Source organism: Choloepus didactylus, chromosome 15 (genome assembly GCF_015220235.1).
Source record: "Choloepus didactylus isolate mChoDid1 chromosome 15, mChoDid1.pri, whole genome shotgun sequence".
Taxonomy (NCBI): domain Eukaryota; kingdom Metazoa; phylum Chordata; class Mammalia; order Pilosa; family Megalonychidae; genus Choloepus; species Choloepus didactylus.
In genome coordinates, this window is record NC_051321.1 from 32,534,985 (window position 1) to 32,550,763 (window position 15,779).

The 15,779-nt window shown below is 55.7% G+C and overlaps 1 protein-coding gene and 1 long non-coding RNA gene across 5 annotated transcripts in view; one reads left to right on the forward strand and one right to left on the reverse strand.

Annotated features, from left to right (window-relative positions):
- Nucleotides 1-28: 28 nt before the first annotated feature.
- SEMA4G (semaphorin 4G) lies at nt 29-13,022 on the reverse strand. Of its 4 annotated transcripts, none has more exons than XR_005211874.1 (17): nt 12,971-13,022; nt 10,847-11,066; nt 9,558-10,059; nt 9,312-9,460; nt 8,981-9,043; nt 6,797-6,895; nt 6,592-6,685; nt 6,337-6,450; nt 6,005-6,174; nt 5,752-5,921; nt 5,313-5,457; nt 4,976-5,198; nt 4,450-4,565; nt 4,152-4,312; nt 3,891-3,955; nt 1,255-2,297; nt 29-1,125 (listed from the first exon to the last, which is right to left on the reverse strand). XR_005211874.1 is itself a non-coding variant. In XM_037804552.1 (15 exons), the coding sequence occupies exons 2-15, from the start codon at nt 9,805-9,807 to the stop codon at nt 1,468-1,470; spliced, it is 2,649 nt and encodes an 882-aa protein (XP_037660480.1). In that variant the 5' UTR covers nt 9,808-10,059; nt 10,847-12,929; the 3' UTR covers nt 29-1,467. The 4 variants fall into 4 exon arrangements, 1 of the variants encoding a protein (XP_037660480.1); XR_005211873.1 differs by lacking the exon at nt 12,971-13,022 and adding an exon at nt 12,644-12,929; XR_005211872.1 differs by lacking the exon at nt 12,971-13,022 and having other exon boundaries at nt 10,847-12,929.
- A 170-nt stretch (nt 13,023-13,192) lies between these two features.
- The window catches only part of LOC119510264, a 40,115-nt gene continuing 37,528 nt past the window's right edge, over nt 13,193-15,779 (forward strand). Inside the window, exon 1 of the long non-coding RNA XR_005211859.1 lies at nt 13,193-13,278. This is a non-coding gene — a long non-coding RNA (uncharacterized LOC119510264). The remainder of the gene's footprint in view (nt 13,279-15,779) is intronic.

The window sequence follows — 15,779 nt, forward strand, 5'->3', positions numbered from 1 at the left end:
AGTCTAGATCAAGCAGACCACTCATAGCTGTGGGAAAAGTGGGTATTTATTAACCACTGGGGGAGGAGCTAAGCCCAGGCTCCCCACTCGGTCACATGCCTGTTCCTCCCACCTGGGGTGGTAAGTGGGGGCACAATAAATACATTCATTGTGGGGTGGAGGTGGGAGAAGAGATTGAGTGAAGGGCAGTAAAAACCCGTGGTAGCCCATGTTCTTAGCTACAAAAATAACAGTCATCCTCATCCAAGGGAAATGGGGGAGCCCAGTCAAGATTTGATTGTCCCTTGGGGCCTGGAGACCTCAGAGGCCCCCGGACCCTGAAAATGCCCCGGTGAGGTAGGACAGGGTTGGGAGCCAAGCATCCAAACTCCCAGCCTCTGCCCTTTGCATAGTTCCAAGAATGGGCTTCACGTGCCAGGTGAGGCATCAGATCTCTCCTCCCTTTCCCTCCTCTGGTCCAGGGGTAGCAAATGCTTGGTCCCCAAAAGGGAGGTTGGCTCATTGAATGCAGTATTGTTCACCTGTCCTAGGGAGGGGCCTGTGAAGACAGCTAGATGGGAGGGGGCATCTCCTTCTGAAATGTCCACAGACCAACCTGACAGGCATCCCAGGGGAGGCTCAGACGATGCATGAGTGGAAATGTAAGCACGTGTGTGTATGATATAGGTTTATGTGTTACTGTGTATGTATGAGGGAGGGCCATGCCTAGAGCTCTGTCTCTATCACTTGAGGGTGACCAGGGGGAATGGAGAGGCCATCACAAAGGGTGCACAGGAAGGGAGAAGCAGCAAGGAATGATGCAGTCTTTCCTTCCCAGACTAGTTTGTTCCCAAGCTCTTGCTAAAGAGGTCACCACGTGGGGCTGGGAGGGAGGAGGGCCTGGATAGGATGGGATGTGGCAACCAGTAGGGCCCCCAAAGCCCAGAGGAAGGGATGATATAGAATGCACCAGGAGGGAGGGAGGGGCGGATGCTGCAGCCCAGCAGGTAGACTTCCTTCCATGTGCTCACGTGAGTATGTGCAGGGCTCAGGTGGCTCTGGTGGCTGGCTGAGGTCTTGTCTGGCTTAGGACCAGCACACAGGGCTGGGGTGACATTGAGGCCATCTGGACCCGCAGAGCCCTGCCTAGGAGAAGGAGGAAAGGTTTGGGCAGACGAATGGGGCAGGAGAGTGGTATCCTCCCCTCCCAAGCTCTCAGTTATGGAGAGGGACACTGGGCTGGGTCTGCACACCTGGACCTGAGGGAACACCTACCTCTGAGGAGCACCGGAGGGCCTAGGCTGCTCACAAGTGGCTCTGTGGAGGCAGAGGAGAGGGCTTTGGCTGGGCCTGCCTGGCAAGCCCTATGGGAACATCAAAAAGTTGGGAGAAGGGCCTGGAGCGGAGTATGTGAAGGTGGGGTGGCAGCGGCCCAGTCCGGGGCTGATGGGACAGTCTTGGAAGAGCATTTGTCCAGGGAATCTGGGCTCAGACAGAGCTCTCATCCAGCTGCTCTACGAGCTGCGTGTGCTTCCTCTTCTCGAGGATGCGGCTGAGCTCCTCGGCAAAGGAACAGGGCCCCGCTGGCGCCCCATTGTCGCTCTGCCGTAGGAGCACATAGCTGTTGCCATTCATCCTGCGCAGCCGGCTGGGCAGTGCTACCAGCCCATTGGTCAGCTCCGTTGGGGGTGGGGGCGGTGGTGGGGGTGGGGGGGCTGGGGCTCCCTCTCCGGGAATGATCTGGAGGCAGCCGCCCTCCAGGTCCCCGGTCCCGTCTCCATCATCGCCGTCATCATCTTCTCCAGGGCACTGGCCCGAGACTGTCTGCAGCTGTACGGCAGAGCCCCCTGCCCGGCCGGCCCGAGCCAGGGAATATTTCCGTCGGCGCCCTCGGCTGCCTCCCCGCAGACAGACCATGTAGAGGAGGGAGGAGGCCAGGATGAGGCAGAGGCCACCAAGGACAGCAATGGCCAGCACATACAGCAGCCTCATGTCGGGTGCCAGGTGTGCCTCGGGTGTGGCCGGGGCCTGTGGGGCCGGCGCAGGAGTGGCTGGCCGGACTGTGAGGCTGTAGGAGGCCAGCAGGGTGCGGAGACCATTCTCCTCAGCATAGCAGCCATAGTCGCCACTGTGCTCCGGCTGTGTGTCTGTCACCAGAAGCCCGTCCACGCCCACACGATAGCCATCCTGCCCGTCGGTCAGGCCCATGCTCCCATTGAGCAGCCACAAGGCCCGGGCCAAGTTGGATGGCTGGTCACAGGGCAGGAGGACATCGTCACCCCGGAGCACAGAGCGGGTCTTCACTGGTGGTGGTGGCCCTGGGGGAGAGGGCAGAGGAGAGGTCAATGTCTGCTCGTCCCAGGGAGGGTATGGAGACTGCAAGCTAGAGCGTTTACTGTTGGGTGCCCCACGCCAAGCACAGTAGCTGGAATCACAGTAACAGCTGTCTAAACGCTATGCTTACAATCCCACGGAAGGCTCATGGTGACCCTTCCCAGGAAGTGAGGAGTGTCTCAGACCCTTTCTTTTCTCACTCTGTGCTCACATCCTCTCCTGAAGTTTCAATTCCTGCCATCTGCCAATGACTCCCTAATCTCTAGCTCCAGCACAGCCTCTCCCAAGCGCCAGACCAGAATGTCTGCCTCGTGAGGGACATCTCCCCTTGAGTTCTCGGTGGTACCTCACAGAGACGAAGGCCAAAGCCTCCCTCCCAAACCACACCAGGCCCTTTCCTTGAGTTGCCCATCCCCAGTTGCTTAAGTTAGAAACCTGGGAGTCTCCCTTACCTCCTCTCTCTCACCTTTGCATCTAATCCTCTCTAAGATTTTGCTTCTGGAATCTATCTCAGACCTGCTCATTCACTCCTTCCACAACTGCCAGCACCACTCTAGACCCCATCAAATCCATTCTCTGTGCAGCAGTGGGGTGATCTTTAAAAAACCCAAATCTGAGTCTGTCACTCCCCTGCCTAAAACCCTTCAGAGGCTTTCTATTGCTTCTCACATAAAGACTAAGATCCTCAGCATGGCCTGCCCAGTGCTCTAGCCTCATCTCCTGTTGCTCAAACATGCTGAGCACTCTCGGCCTGCCGTTCCCTCTGCGTGGGTGTCATCCCCCAGCTCCATGCCCCCCACTTGCTGGGTTAACTTGTGGGAGAAAGTATGGAGTAGTGACTAAAAGCACCAACTCTGCTCGGGGTCAGGTTTGAATTCTGACCCTGCTGCTTAATGGCTGACTTAACTTGGGACAACAGCTTAAGACTTCCCTGTCTCTATCCCTCACGGGGCTGGTAAAGGCACCTGCTCATTGGAACACCATGAGAATACATGAGCTCGAGCACATCAGCATTTAGGTCAGTGCCTGGCCCTTGGTAAGTGCTAGTATATGCCAGCTGGGACAATTAACACTTGCTCTTCCTTCAGGTACCAGCTCAGTCATCTGCCCTTCCTGGGGCAAGTGCTTTCTGAGCATTGATCATAGTTGTCATTATTCCATTTGTCATAAAAAGCAATGAAAATAATTGTAATTCATGATTGGTGTGATCACTTGATTGCCTGCCCCCACCCCCACTGGGCCTTGAGCTCCGGAAGTGAGTGACAAGGGACTTCACATCTTGAACCTGTTGCCTCATTTATAATTTAGACACCTGTCTGTCAAGCATTCACTATGTGGCAGGCATTGTGTGGGTGCTGCGGATTCAGAGGCGAACAGAACAGGCCCACTTGAGCCCAAACCTCAGAGTTTTCTCTGAGCCCTCTGCTCTGTTCACTATTCAAAAGCCCACGTTATCCTTACCAAAATCACACAGGCACAGACACTCAGAAGTATGGACATGCTCACACAAATGACAGTAAATGGTAAAGAGCACAGGCTACACAGCCAACTCACACACTTCCCTGAGCATCACTAACCTGTGTCCCTGATGCCCTCACAGCCTCGGTTTCCTCTCTCTATGTCCTGTATCAGCACTTTTGTCCTGGGAACACAAGGGTCAGGATTCATGAACATAGAGAACTGACTTCAGTTTCCCCGGTCTTAGGGTGGATTGGGTTGTCACTAACAGCTGGCCCCGCTCCCCCTGTAGCTGGCAGAGCTCCCTCTGCCACTCAGGTCCTGAGCCCCTGGGCACAAAGGAACCCTCTCCCTGCCACCACCCCCCTCTATCCTGGGACCTGTTGGTTGCAGTGGTGGCTGCCACACAGGCCTGGGTGCTGGGGTCCCAGGCGCAGTAGGGGTCCCGGGCCAGGATGCAGTCGTAGCAAGAGTGGTAGTGGGAACAGCTGGACAGTGGTAGCTGGACGACTCCACTAGGAGCCCCCACATAGAGGCTGTGCTGGGAATCAGAAAGGACAGCTGGTTGGCAAAGCCCCCCACTCCTTCTCCCAGACACACACAAAACACTGCCCAGCCTGCCCCTGTTCCCTCCCCCATTCCAGCGAGTCCACATTGAGAGTCACGAAGAAGCGCTACCTGCACAGGAGAGACGACCAGATTCTCCACAGATTGGGACTCCCTGAACACTTGTGTCTCTTCAATGATATGCATCCCAGAGCCCAGGACCACAGCCTTGTGGATCCAGCCATCAGCTGGCATGGAAAGGGCAGAGGGTCAGACCCCAACAATGGGATCTGCTCTTGCCCCCACAACAGGCCTAATGGGAGCAGCTCGGTGGTCAGGTGGCCAGGGGCAAGGATTCAGCTGGTGGCAGTGGGCCCTCAGGGCTTTGGGAACTTAAGGTTCGTTGTGGCAGGAATTATCGGTTTCAGAGGCTTTAGTGACCAGGATCAAATGTCACTCTGGTGACAGAGGTCAGCAGTCACCAAGAGTCAGTGGTTACCAGGGACCAGGAGTGAGTATCCCCTGAAGAACCAACATCAATGGTCACCAGGGTTTTGTGATTAAAGGGACATCATGGGGGCCAGGGAGTGGGGGGTACCAGAGGTCAAGGGTTAGGGTCAGCAGTCATCAGAGGGCTTGAGCCAGGGGTCAGGAGCACCTGTGCCCAGGAAAAGCAGGTCATAGGTGGGTCCGGCAGGTGTGGTGACAGGTGTCCCTGTGAGGTGTGTGTAGCGCACATTGTGCTTGAGCAGCAGGGGCCGCCCACGTGCGGGCACCACGGGCCGAGCCATCAGTGGGTGCAACTTCACGAAGTCCAGGACCAGGGAAGGCAAGTCCTGAGACGAGTTGTAACCTCGGCTGCGCAGCGAGTCTGTGATGCACTGGGGGGAGGAGGCATGGGTGGTTAAACCTCAGGACTCTACCACCTATCTGCCCTTCTCCCAAGGCCAGACCCTCCTGCCTCTCCTGGCACTGGTCCAGGTCTGGGCACTCACAGAGCCAGGCCGGGGCTCAGGCACCCCACCCTCGTAGCGGCCCCAGCGCCGGGGACCATCCTGGTACTCCATGTAGGGGCCTGCGAAGACAGCCTGCACCTCAGTCAGGTCATAGCGGCAGATGGCTGAGGCCTCCAGGGTCTTCCTAGGAGTGGGACATAGGGGAGGGAGCTGAGTCACACTGAGTGGAGTCTGTCCCCCTGCCCCATGCCCAGCAGAGCCCACCGTCACCCTGAGCAACTCTGGCTCCAGGCCTACAGGCCTCTCCTGTGGGTCAGCAAGCCACCATGACCTCTGGCCCCAGGCTAGCTGGACTTGACTGAAATTCCCTCTTTGAAGCCAGCCCTCCTGCAATGACACTATCTCATCCTTGTCAATTCTGCTCCAGCCCCTACACTGTCCCAGTTCCTTGCCCCACCCCACTGTCCCTTGCACTGACCACTGTGTGGTCAGCATGAAGACTGCATAGAAGCGTGTGTGGGCTGATGTGCCAGCGTCCAGGCTGCAGATGCTACGCAGGGTCTCATACTGTGGAATGTGGCAGATGAGACGCGCCTTTAAGAAGGATGTCCACTTCTTCTGCAGGATCTTCTTCCCTCCCAGGTCTCCCTAGGGAGATAGGGATGTGGGGTCAGAGGCCAGGGTCAGAGGCCCAGCCTCCACACCCTTGGCCCAGCCTCAGCCCTACCCACCTTGCAGACACGGGCCACCCGGGCCACGCGGTGGCTGCTGCGGCTTGGAGCAAAGCTGCTGGAGCCCTCCTCTGCTGCACGCTCCGTGAAGAAGTAGTAAACCTTGTCGTCGTCACCCACTGTGCTGGCCTTGCTCTCCCGCACCAGGACGGAGAACACAAACTCAGCATCTGTGGGTGGGGCAGTTCAGGTGGCTTCTGGGACAGACTGGGGATCCCCACGCTGGACCCACCCCTCACTCGACAACACACTGGAACAGACTAGCTCACCAGAGGGCAGTGAAAATGAAGAAATAGCCCCTCACCCCCTATCATCCTGGGCCCCATCCTAACCATTAAGCCAGTGCATCGGTGCCTCCTCAGTCCTCAGGGAGTGGGGGTGGCGGCTCCGGCGGATATCAGGAATGCTCCGGAATTCATACCGTGTGGCTGTGTAGAGGCCTCCGTCTGGGGCGGGAACATGCCAGGTGTGAGAGACAAACCACACACCAGGAGGGGCCCATGACACACTTGGGTGGCGAGTCCCAGCGACAAGAGCTGGGAACAGCATGTGCACGGGTGAGGGGCAGGGCTGAGGCGCATGCTCACCGATGACGAGGCCTGTGAAGCCACGGGCTGGGTCATACGGGCACTTTTCCTTCCCCTCCTCGAAGCTGGCTGGCAAGGTGAAGGCCTCGGCATCCTGGGAGTTGAGGGGCCAGAAATCAGTGGTCTTGAGGACAGTCAGGGGCTGCAGCCCACAGTCACACCAGCCAGGGTCAGGTACCAGCCGTCAGGGCTGGGGCCTACTCACAATGGCTGCACAGAGGGGCTGGAAGGCGTGAGTCCCGCACGTGTAGAGGTGGGTGGCATTGAGCCGCTGCAGGAACCGCACGTGGTTGAAGCACTCAGTCTGCGGAGTGAGGTGGGGAGGGGCCTCACTAGAGGCTTCCTCCGTTAGTCCAGCTTTGTAGTCTGCTCTCGCCCCCAGTCACAGGACAGAAGCTCTTTCCAAGATTCCAGTGGACCTTCTCACTGCCTAGAACAATGTCCTCACCCTCCTGGTGGCATGACCCCTCTGCTCTCCTCCATTCCTTGCCTTACCTGACACCACTCCACCAGCTTCCCCTCCTGTCTCCTCCAGAACCCTCCCCCCTCAACCCCATATAGGAGCTTCTGGGGCTCCCACCACACTGAGGCTTCTCCTCAGCAACATGCCCAGTCCTGGAGCTCCCACACCTGCTTTGGGGTGACAGTACCAAATCTACCCCCAGGCTCCAGCTCTCTCCCCACCTGATATCCCACAGCACAGCCAACTCACCTTATCAGAAACGAAGCTCATGGCCTCCTCCCTAACCTGCATCTTCCCTCCTAAACTTGTTCATCCAGTCTTTCCCACCTTACTCCATCCATCCATCCTTTTACTCAGCCTGGAAACCAGCAGTCGTCCTTGATGCTACCCTCTCCCCACCTCTCCCACTCCAATCCCTCTCCATGATTAATTCTTTGCCCTAAATGTCTTTTGACTTAGTCCACTTTACCTCTCTGTGACCACCCAGCCCGTTACTTCTGTCACCTTCCTTGGACATTGCAACAGCCACTGACAACTCTCCCAACCCTCTGCCACTATTTTTACAAAAAATTACTTTATTTAGTGAATGAGGAATACATGCACACTGTGTAAAATTCAAAAGGTACAAGGGACATATTATCAACAGAGGGTCTCCCTTCCATCCCTGTCCCCCAGCCACCTGGCTACCACTTCAGAGGCGACTGCTGTTACCAGCGCCTGGAGATCCTTCCAGAGAAATACTGCCATTTGATACACTTTTGCTCCCCTCCAAACCACTTCTGGGGCAACCAGATCACATCGCTGTCATATTTAAAACTCCCTCCAGTGGCTCACTGGTGTCCTGAAAATAGAACCCACATTCTCTGCCTGATTGGGCCCTGTCTCTTCCTCTGGCCCATCAGATGCCGCCCTCTTGGCTTCTTTGCCTTGTTGTTAGTGATTCCTCTCCCTGCCCCCCTTCCTCTCCCCAGGGCAGCCCTCTCCATCAGCTTGCTCAGACCTCCTTCATTTGACCAGCACAATGCTCCAACCTCCCCACCTCCCCAATGCCCTTTCTGCCTCCAGGCTCACCTTATTTTTATAGTAGTGTTTCCCCAAGGGTGTTTGCATTTAAAGTAAAAATAAAATAAAATAAAATAAAAAGGCAGGGGGAGGGGGAAGTTCTGTGGTCCTGTGAGTTTGGAAACCACAAGGTACAACGGGGGAACTTTTCAGAGCCTTAAGGATGTTGCTGTGCATTGTGGGATTGAGTCTGCTGTTTCCCAAACTCATCTGACCATTAAGCCCTTGTTTTGAAAATTACTGATCTTCAAAACATGCTCTGGGAAAGGTTCTAAAGCCTTGCTACCCAAAATATGGTCTAGGGACCAGCAGGGTCAGCTTCGTCTGGGAGTTTGTCAGAAATTGAATGCTATTCTCCAGACCTACTGGGTTGGAATCTGCATTTTAATAATATACCAGACTCACATTGTGCACATTAAAGTTGGAGAGCCTCTAAAGTATCAAACCATGAGGGGACCCATTATCACAGGATAAAATCCAGCCAGGCTTAAGGCCTTCCATGCATGACCTGGGCTCCACATGCCTCACCACCCCATTTTCTTCCATTCTGCACCCAGAGCAGCCTTTGTCAGAATCTCCTGCAGGTGCCTCTCTAAACACAACTGCCCCAACACCTCCCCAGACCCATGGAAACAGAATCCCCAGGCTAGTGGACCGTGGGAATACATGTTTTAAAAGTCTTGCAGGTAGATCTGTTACCTAGCTAGGTGAGGGGCCCCCTGCAGACTCCAGGGCCTGCCACTCCCAGCAACACTTTTAACATTTAATGTGGTTGCTGTAACTGACTGGCTGGTTTGTGCCTCTCCACCAGCCCTGCCATCCCCAGGAGGAGGAAAGGAGCTCAGGACAGGGCAGGCCACATACCTGGTTGTTTTTCCCTTTTTGATGACATTTGCTTTGCATCTCTGGGGAGGCCTCCCAACGGATCTGGTGGGGGCAAAAGGGAATGGGCTGATGCATTGACCCCAAGATCTTCCCTTCTCCCCATCACCCTTGGGGCCAGTGATGGGCAATAGGACCCCAGAGAAACTGGGGTGGGGGTGAAGCATTGGATGCAAGGGAGACCTGGGCTGGGAAGGGCAGCATTGTCCACCCAGGGGTTGAGGAAGACTGGCAGGGTTTCTGGGAAGTTGGAGTCCCAGGGAGCTGGATGAGAGTGGAGACCCTCTGGGTGATTTGGGTCCTGGGGACTGACCTCTTTGTGAGCCCCATCTCCTATGTCGTGGGCACTGAGAGAGAATAGGGCCCCCCTGGCTCCCACCAGCAGCCTTGCCGAGGCCTCCTCCAGCAGCAGCGTTGAGTAGTTCTGGGCTCGGCCCTTGAAGTGCCGGGTCCCAGAGAGCTCTGGGGAGGGCAGGAGATGTAAGCCCAGCTCTGGGGCTGCCTCCGTGACCCCAGCCCTGGTTCCCACTGCCTTTCAAGATGGTGGGGGGGGCCTCACCTTCGTAGGGGATGGTCATCCGAGGGGTGGCATCTAGTTCTCTGGATGGTCTTTGTGGTGAGGGTCCTGGGACTGCAGTTGCTGTGAGAAAGCTCAGGAGGAGGGGCCAGAGCCTCCCCCACATCTTCATGGGGGGGTCCAGACGAACAAGAACCCCAAGGGGAGCCAGGGCCAAAGTCAAAGGGGGAGACTGGGAAGAATAGGCACAGGAATCAAGGTCCAGGGGGGTCAAGTGGAAAGTCAGGGTCATGAGGCCACAGGGGTCATGGAGTCGTGGGGCCAGGGGGGGTCCTGGAATTGGGGAGACATGGGGTCCCAAGATTGTGCGGCCATGGAATTCCAACTGGTCAGAGGGTGGGATGGATCACACACAGCCTTTCTGTGCCAAATACAAACTCCATGGTGAAGGATGGAGTTGTGGGGTCACAGGAGTTGTAGGTCACTGATGGGGTCACCCTGCTCCAGACAGTGGAGTGAGTCCTGCTTCTCTGAGGTCCGTTTTCTGAAGAAAAAGCCAGGGAAAAAATAGCTCCAAGATCTGTGTGTTTGGGGTGGAAGGTGGAAGGGCATTTCCCTGAGACTTCAGGGAACACTGAAGGGAGGCCCAGCCGCCATAGAGCTCCCAAGCCAGGGTGACTTAGTCATTCTGTCCATCTCTCTGCTTTGATGCAGGAGGTGAGGATGGAACTCACCCTCCTTACAAGACCCCAGACAGCCCCACCTCAAACCCTCCTCTGGTTGAACTTGAGTCAGAAGCTCAGGTGGGCCCCCTTCTTGCTGGAGCCTGGTTCTTAGGGAGAAAGCCCCTGCTCCTCCCAACAGGGAGACTCAACTGGGCAGCAGCTGCCCCTGCAGCCTGTGGGGGTGCCTTGTGCAGGAAGGCCTGGGTGGAGAGCTTTAATGGGCCTTTGTTTATTTGGTTCTGTTTTCCCTTTGTTTTTTCTTTTCCCTGGCCTGAGAGCTCCCTCTGGAATTTCTCTTTAATAAAACATTTCTCCTCCCCAGCATTCCTCTCTGAGGGGGTGCACATCTCTGCCCTGGGAGTCTGTGCTGTACCCTCCAGCTAGGCATCCACAGGTAGCCCCATCTGCAAACAGGCACTCACAGGCTGGGGCGTTGGGGGGATGTCTGGGACCCCTAGTGGCACAGGTGTAATATCTGTGCTGGAGGCTGTAGAGTTCAAGGTAGACCAGTTAACTGGGACATGAGTAATGTGGAGAAGGGGAGCAGTGGGATCCCTGAGCCTTCTTGGCCACCTCCCCTGCCTGTCTTGGAGACTATTCCCATACCTGGATCCTCCCTCAAGCCAACCAGCTGGGGACCGGGGTGGTGGTGATGGCCAGGCCTTCTGATCTCTGAGGGATCCTGATGGTTTCCAGGGCTGGGTGAGATGCAGAGGAGGTCCACAGACAGGGCCTGAGGGGCCACCAGCCTCTCCCGCTCCCTTCCAGGTCAAATATTAACTATTTGGCCTTGAAGAGAGGGGAGGGAACAGCAGCTGCCCAGGAGCTGCCCAGAGGGAGAACAGGAAGTTAGAGCAGTTTATTCAAGAGGTGAAGGTTAGCACTATAGTGGGCAGAGCCCAGAGGGGGAGAAAGCAGTATAAGGTGGAGGACGGGAGGGAGAGGAGGGTCCCTGGACCATGAGAGGGCACAGCTCCTGGGCTGGGAGCTGAGGCAGCAGGAGGCCCCAGGCCCATGCCCCACAACCCACTCCCCACTGTGGAGAGACACCTGTTTACCTTTGGGGCCTCCTATTTGCTCAGCCCTGGGGGAGGGGAGGGCTGTTTGGCTAGGAGGGATGGGTCTCTAGGATTGGGCAGGAGGAGCACACCCAGGTCAGAGGAGCCACTCAGAGTGTGGCACACATACAGGTCTACTCAAAGAGTCACACGTGTCCAGAAGAGGGTGATACATGCACATGGGCACACACACACATGATCACAAAGAGGGCTGTGAACACAACTGTATTCACAGGAGAGTCATGCACACACACACACACATTCACAGGGGGTCTGTGCCCACACAGAGGGCCATGGTCATGTGTGCTCACACATATTCACATGTAAGGCTGTATTCAGGCATCCATTCATTCAGTAAGTCACACATCCTCAGAGGTTGACGAGGAGGATTATAAACCTACACATATACATATAGAGATTGGACACGTATTCAAGGAGGGGGTCCTGCACATACACGTGTGTGCAGGGATATGCACATAAGCCCAGTCATACAATGGGTCAGGTACACTCATTCACAGAAGGGTCAAGTGCATGTGTGACCTGCAGAGTCCTCAAACACACGATCACATCCATCCAGAGACAAGCACACAACGTACGGCAACCAACTCTCGCTGTGGGCTTGGAGGCTGCTAGTGTCCACTTGGGGTCAGATACCAAGCAGAACCCCACTTTCCTTCCAGAAAGTCAACAACTCACACAGCTAGGCCAGATTCCGTGTTTGTGGGGGTGGGGTGGGGAATGGGTGGCAGGAGAGAGACTTCTGATGTCAAAAGGGATGGGTGCATGGGTCAAGGCAGCTCTGTAAAGTAGGGAGGGAGTGCCTAACCCAGGTAGGAAGAGGCTCCTAGCTTTGGCAAAGGAAGGATGGGATAAAACGTGTAGTTACTCTCAGGGACATTGCAGCTCTAGATGGCAGTTGGGACTGAACTCTCCATCTTTAACCTGTTGGGAGGGTGGGGCTAAATGGGTGGGGCGCAGCATGCCCTCTTGCCCCTCCCCCCCGCCCCCAGCGGCCATGGTTTAAGGTCTCCAGTCCACGCCCCACACCCCACACCGAGTTGACAGTCCAGGTTTCTTCGCGGGGCCAGCCCCCTGAACTCTGACCACCTTCCCAACATTAGGTCTTAGGGTGGAGGGAGTCGGGGAGGAAAGACCCCAAACAGGATCAGTGTAGGATCTGCAGGCGCTCAGCCTTCAGCCCAGCTGTCCACCTGCCTACTGTAGGCCGCGTCTCTCTCGGCTCGGCCCCGTAGGATGGCGGTCTCTCCCGGCCTGAGAGAGCCCTACCCCCCCCCACTCCACCATCCTGAACAGTTCGCTGCTCCCTCCTCTCGTCAGGTCTAACCTCAGTCTCTATTGCTGCAGTTCGAGGGCAAGCTCGGCTTCGATCTCGCTGGGTGTCGGGAGACGTGACCCAGATCCGGGTGAACACAGTTCGCCACGCGGACTCCAGCCCCGCGCCGATGCCCGACTCCGCGGATGCCGTTCTGCGCCCAGCACGGCCGGAGGCCTGGCTCGAGCACCTCTAGAGCCTTTATGCGGGACCGGGGGGCTTGGCCTCGAGAAAGGCCCAGCCGGGCTCGGAAGGTGCAACGGACGTGGGGAAAGCCCTGCCTGGTCCCCGCCCCCCAACCCAGGCCCCACCGTCGCCCGGACTCCCTGGCCCCCTCACCTCTGCGCTCGGATCCCGGGCCATAGAGACAGCGACGCGCGGCCCCGCAGCCCCACAGCACAGGCTGCGGGAGGAGGGGGCGGTGGCCGGAGGCGGGGTAAGGGGTGGGGCGGGGGCCTGGAAGGCGGGGCCACGGAGGCGGGGCCGACTGGGCGGGGTGCGGGCAAGGGCGCTAGTTTCCTGCTTTGTGCCCTCCATCCTAGCAGAATAGAGACGGTCTGAGGTCAAGGCTCGAACAGCCATCGGGCATCTGGCGGCCCCCGCCCTCCGGCTGGAATGGATGGACCCCCGCAGGCGCCACGGCCCCGGTATTGCCCCCTGGTGGTGGCCTCACCACCCCGTGCGCTCTCGACAAGCGTATAACCCCGCCCTCCCCTGTCCTCTAGCCCTAGGACTCCTCCGACTTGCCTACTGCAGGGGACGTGCAAAGCTGCGCACTGCTTGGGGGCCTTCCCTCCTCGAGGGCCCTGTGGCTTGCCCTCTAACCTGGCTGTCACTTCCCTTGGCGCCCCTGCCATCTCCTTTGTGCTTTCTGCCCAGGATAAGGGAGGGCTTCGGTGGGTGGAGACCAGGCTTTGGGGCAGCTCGGAACACAGGACAGGGTCTCCGATTCCCAGGGTCGGTGGCCTCCCTCTGCTTTGCCTCTCAGCTTGAGGTCTGAGTAGGATAGACCCAGGTCAGGCCTAGAGGGGAAGAAGTCAATAACTTGACCTTAAAGTGCACACAGAGAATGCTGTTTTTCTGGATAAATAAGCTACAACATTTGCACCTGTCCACTGACCAAATCTTAGCGGCTAACCCGGGTTCACCTCCTCAGGGACTGGGTCACTGGGACACCTACCTTCCCCTCCAGTTCATTTTGAACATCATTCTTATTCCACTACTTCCTGTGCACCACTCCTAGGCAAATAACCTGTCCTTCCCAGCCTCAATCACCTTATCCAGCATCAGCCTAGGAAACCCCTTCAGAATCAACTCCCAACACTGTTAACTCAATTAAGATGGTCTTCCACACAATCTTAGGCCCTGCAGTTTTCCCTCAACTCAGGCCCTGCTTCCTTCCCATGGTCTACTTCTATTAAGTTTGGGATTTGGACCCCCTGCCCCCACTCTCTCATCCATGACAGCACTGAGGTGGGCCCAACAGAGGGACCAAAATGAGGATGGCCACGGGACTCTTGCCTGTGGTGTAGGAGCCTGAGCTCTAGCAGGTGGGGCAGGGGGTAGGTAGATGGCCCTCTCTGTCCCCTTTTGGTGCAGTGGAAAGAGCACTGCCCTGAGACAGGGTGGACAGGATCCACATGGCTCCGCCATTATTTAACTGAAGGGACCCTGGGAAAGACACCTCATTCCCCTTTTCTGAATTCCCCAAAGCTCACACATTCTGGCACTTAAACATAAAATCTTGTAGTTTTGGCTGCAGACTGCTAGACAGCAGGGCCCACATCACACTTCCACCTCCCCCAGCATTCTGCAAACAGGATGTGTGTGGAGGTGGGTGGGGTAGCTGCAGGAAAAATACTTACATTGAAAAGTATATACACACTTTTACAGTGTCCAGCTCCATCTTTTCATCAGAGCCTTCCTCATCCTATCCTGAGGAATTAATAACCCCATTTTATAGATGGAGAAACAGGCTCTAAGAGTTAGTTAAGTAACTAGCCTTGAAATTCATTCTTGTGTTTACAGAGTCAAGACAATCAGGATTGGAAAAGTCCAAGAGAGAACGGTAGGCCTGAAGGGTAAACAGCACAGTAAAGGCAGAAATGTGCAAGTTTGTCAACAGACTTATGTTGAGAAGTAGGGAGAAGTGGAGGGGCTTGAAAGGCAGTGAATCTGACTTGATGCGGAACCCAAATAGAAGTGAAAAAATCAGCTAGTAGGTTGGGAAAAAAGAAACAAAGAAGAAATCCTGAGAGTTGATGGACTGAGTAAGGAAATCTAAGCTGGAAAGCCCAGGAAAGACATGGCTTAGCAAGATGAACAGGGCAGTTGTTGTGGGAAAGTGGGTTGGGGTGGCAGTGGGGGAGGGCAGGGAGACTGCTAGCCCACAGGGCCAGACAGGAGAGAAATTAAACTGTGGGGACCCGGTGGCTCTCATAGAGGCCACAGTGCTGACTTCACATATCTCAGGAGGTGGGCAAGTAGACCAGGGGCGTTGGTGGTAGGTTCAGCATCTCACCTATACTCTATGAGTTAAGCCTGTCTCTTCTTAGCCACTCTGATGGCAGACTCAGAACCTCACACTTTAAAATGAGCAAAATGTGTAAATTCATTGCCGAGTTCCAGCATGAAACTTGCTAAATTGGGGTTGGGCAGTTACTTCAGTACATCTGATAATATAGATTCAGATCACAATGTTTCTCTCTGCTGATCTTCCACCTGAATGTCTGAACCTTATGAAGCTATCAGATGTGAAAACAACTGAAGTAACTTTCTATAGGAAGCCTCCTAGATTGACAATATTATTCTCTGCAAGTCAAACTGATAAAATATGCATGAGGGGGAATACTGAAAGTAGAAGAGACTCAAATCAAACGAAGAAACAAATCCTAACCTAGCTATGACTTAGTGCCTTGAGACATGGCAAGTTATTGTCTTAACAGGTTGTTACTTATTCTTAAACATACTCCCTGGTTGCTTCATAGGGTGGCTGTGAGTTTCCCATTTGGAAACCTTTGTTTTTGCTAGGTTATTTTCCCCATATCTGCTATAAGAGGCTGAGGGTAGTGCTGGTTGTCCTTAGCACTAAGTTAGCCACCTACAAGCCAAGGTGTGGCTCCAGGCTCTACACCGAGCGGCTACTCAC

Coding starts and splice junctions, on each gene's coding strand:
- SEMA4G (XM_037804552.1), bottom strand. CDS start 9,807: ATGACCCTGACTTTCCACTTGACCCCCCTGGACCTTGATTCCTGTGCC. Junction 6,451..6,591: donor CTTCACAGGCCTCGTCATCG/GTGAGCATGCGC, acceptor TTCCCGCCCCAG/ACGGAGGCCTCTACACAGCC. Junction 5,199..5,312: donor CTGAGCCCCGGCCTGGCTCT/GTGAGTGCCCAG, acceptor TCCTCCCCCCAG/TGCATCACAGACTCGCTGCG.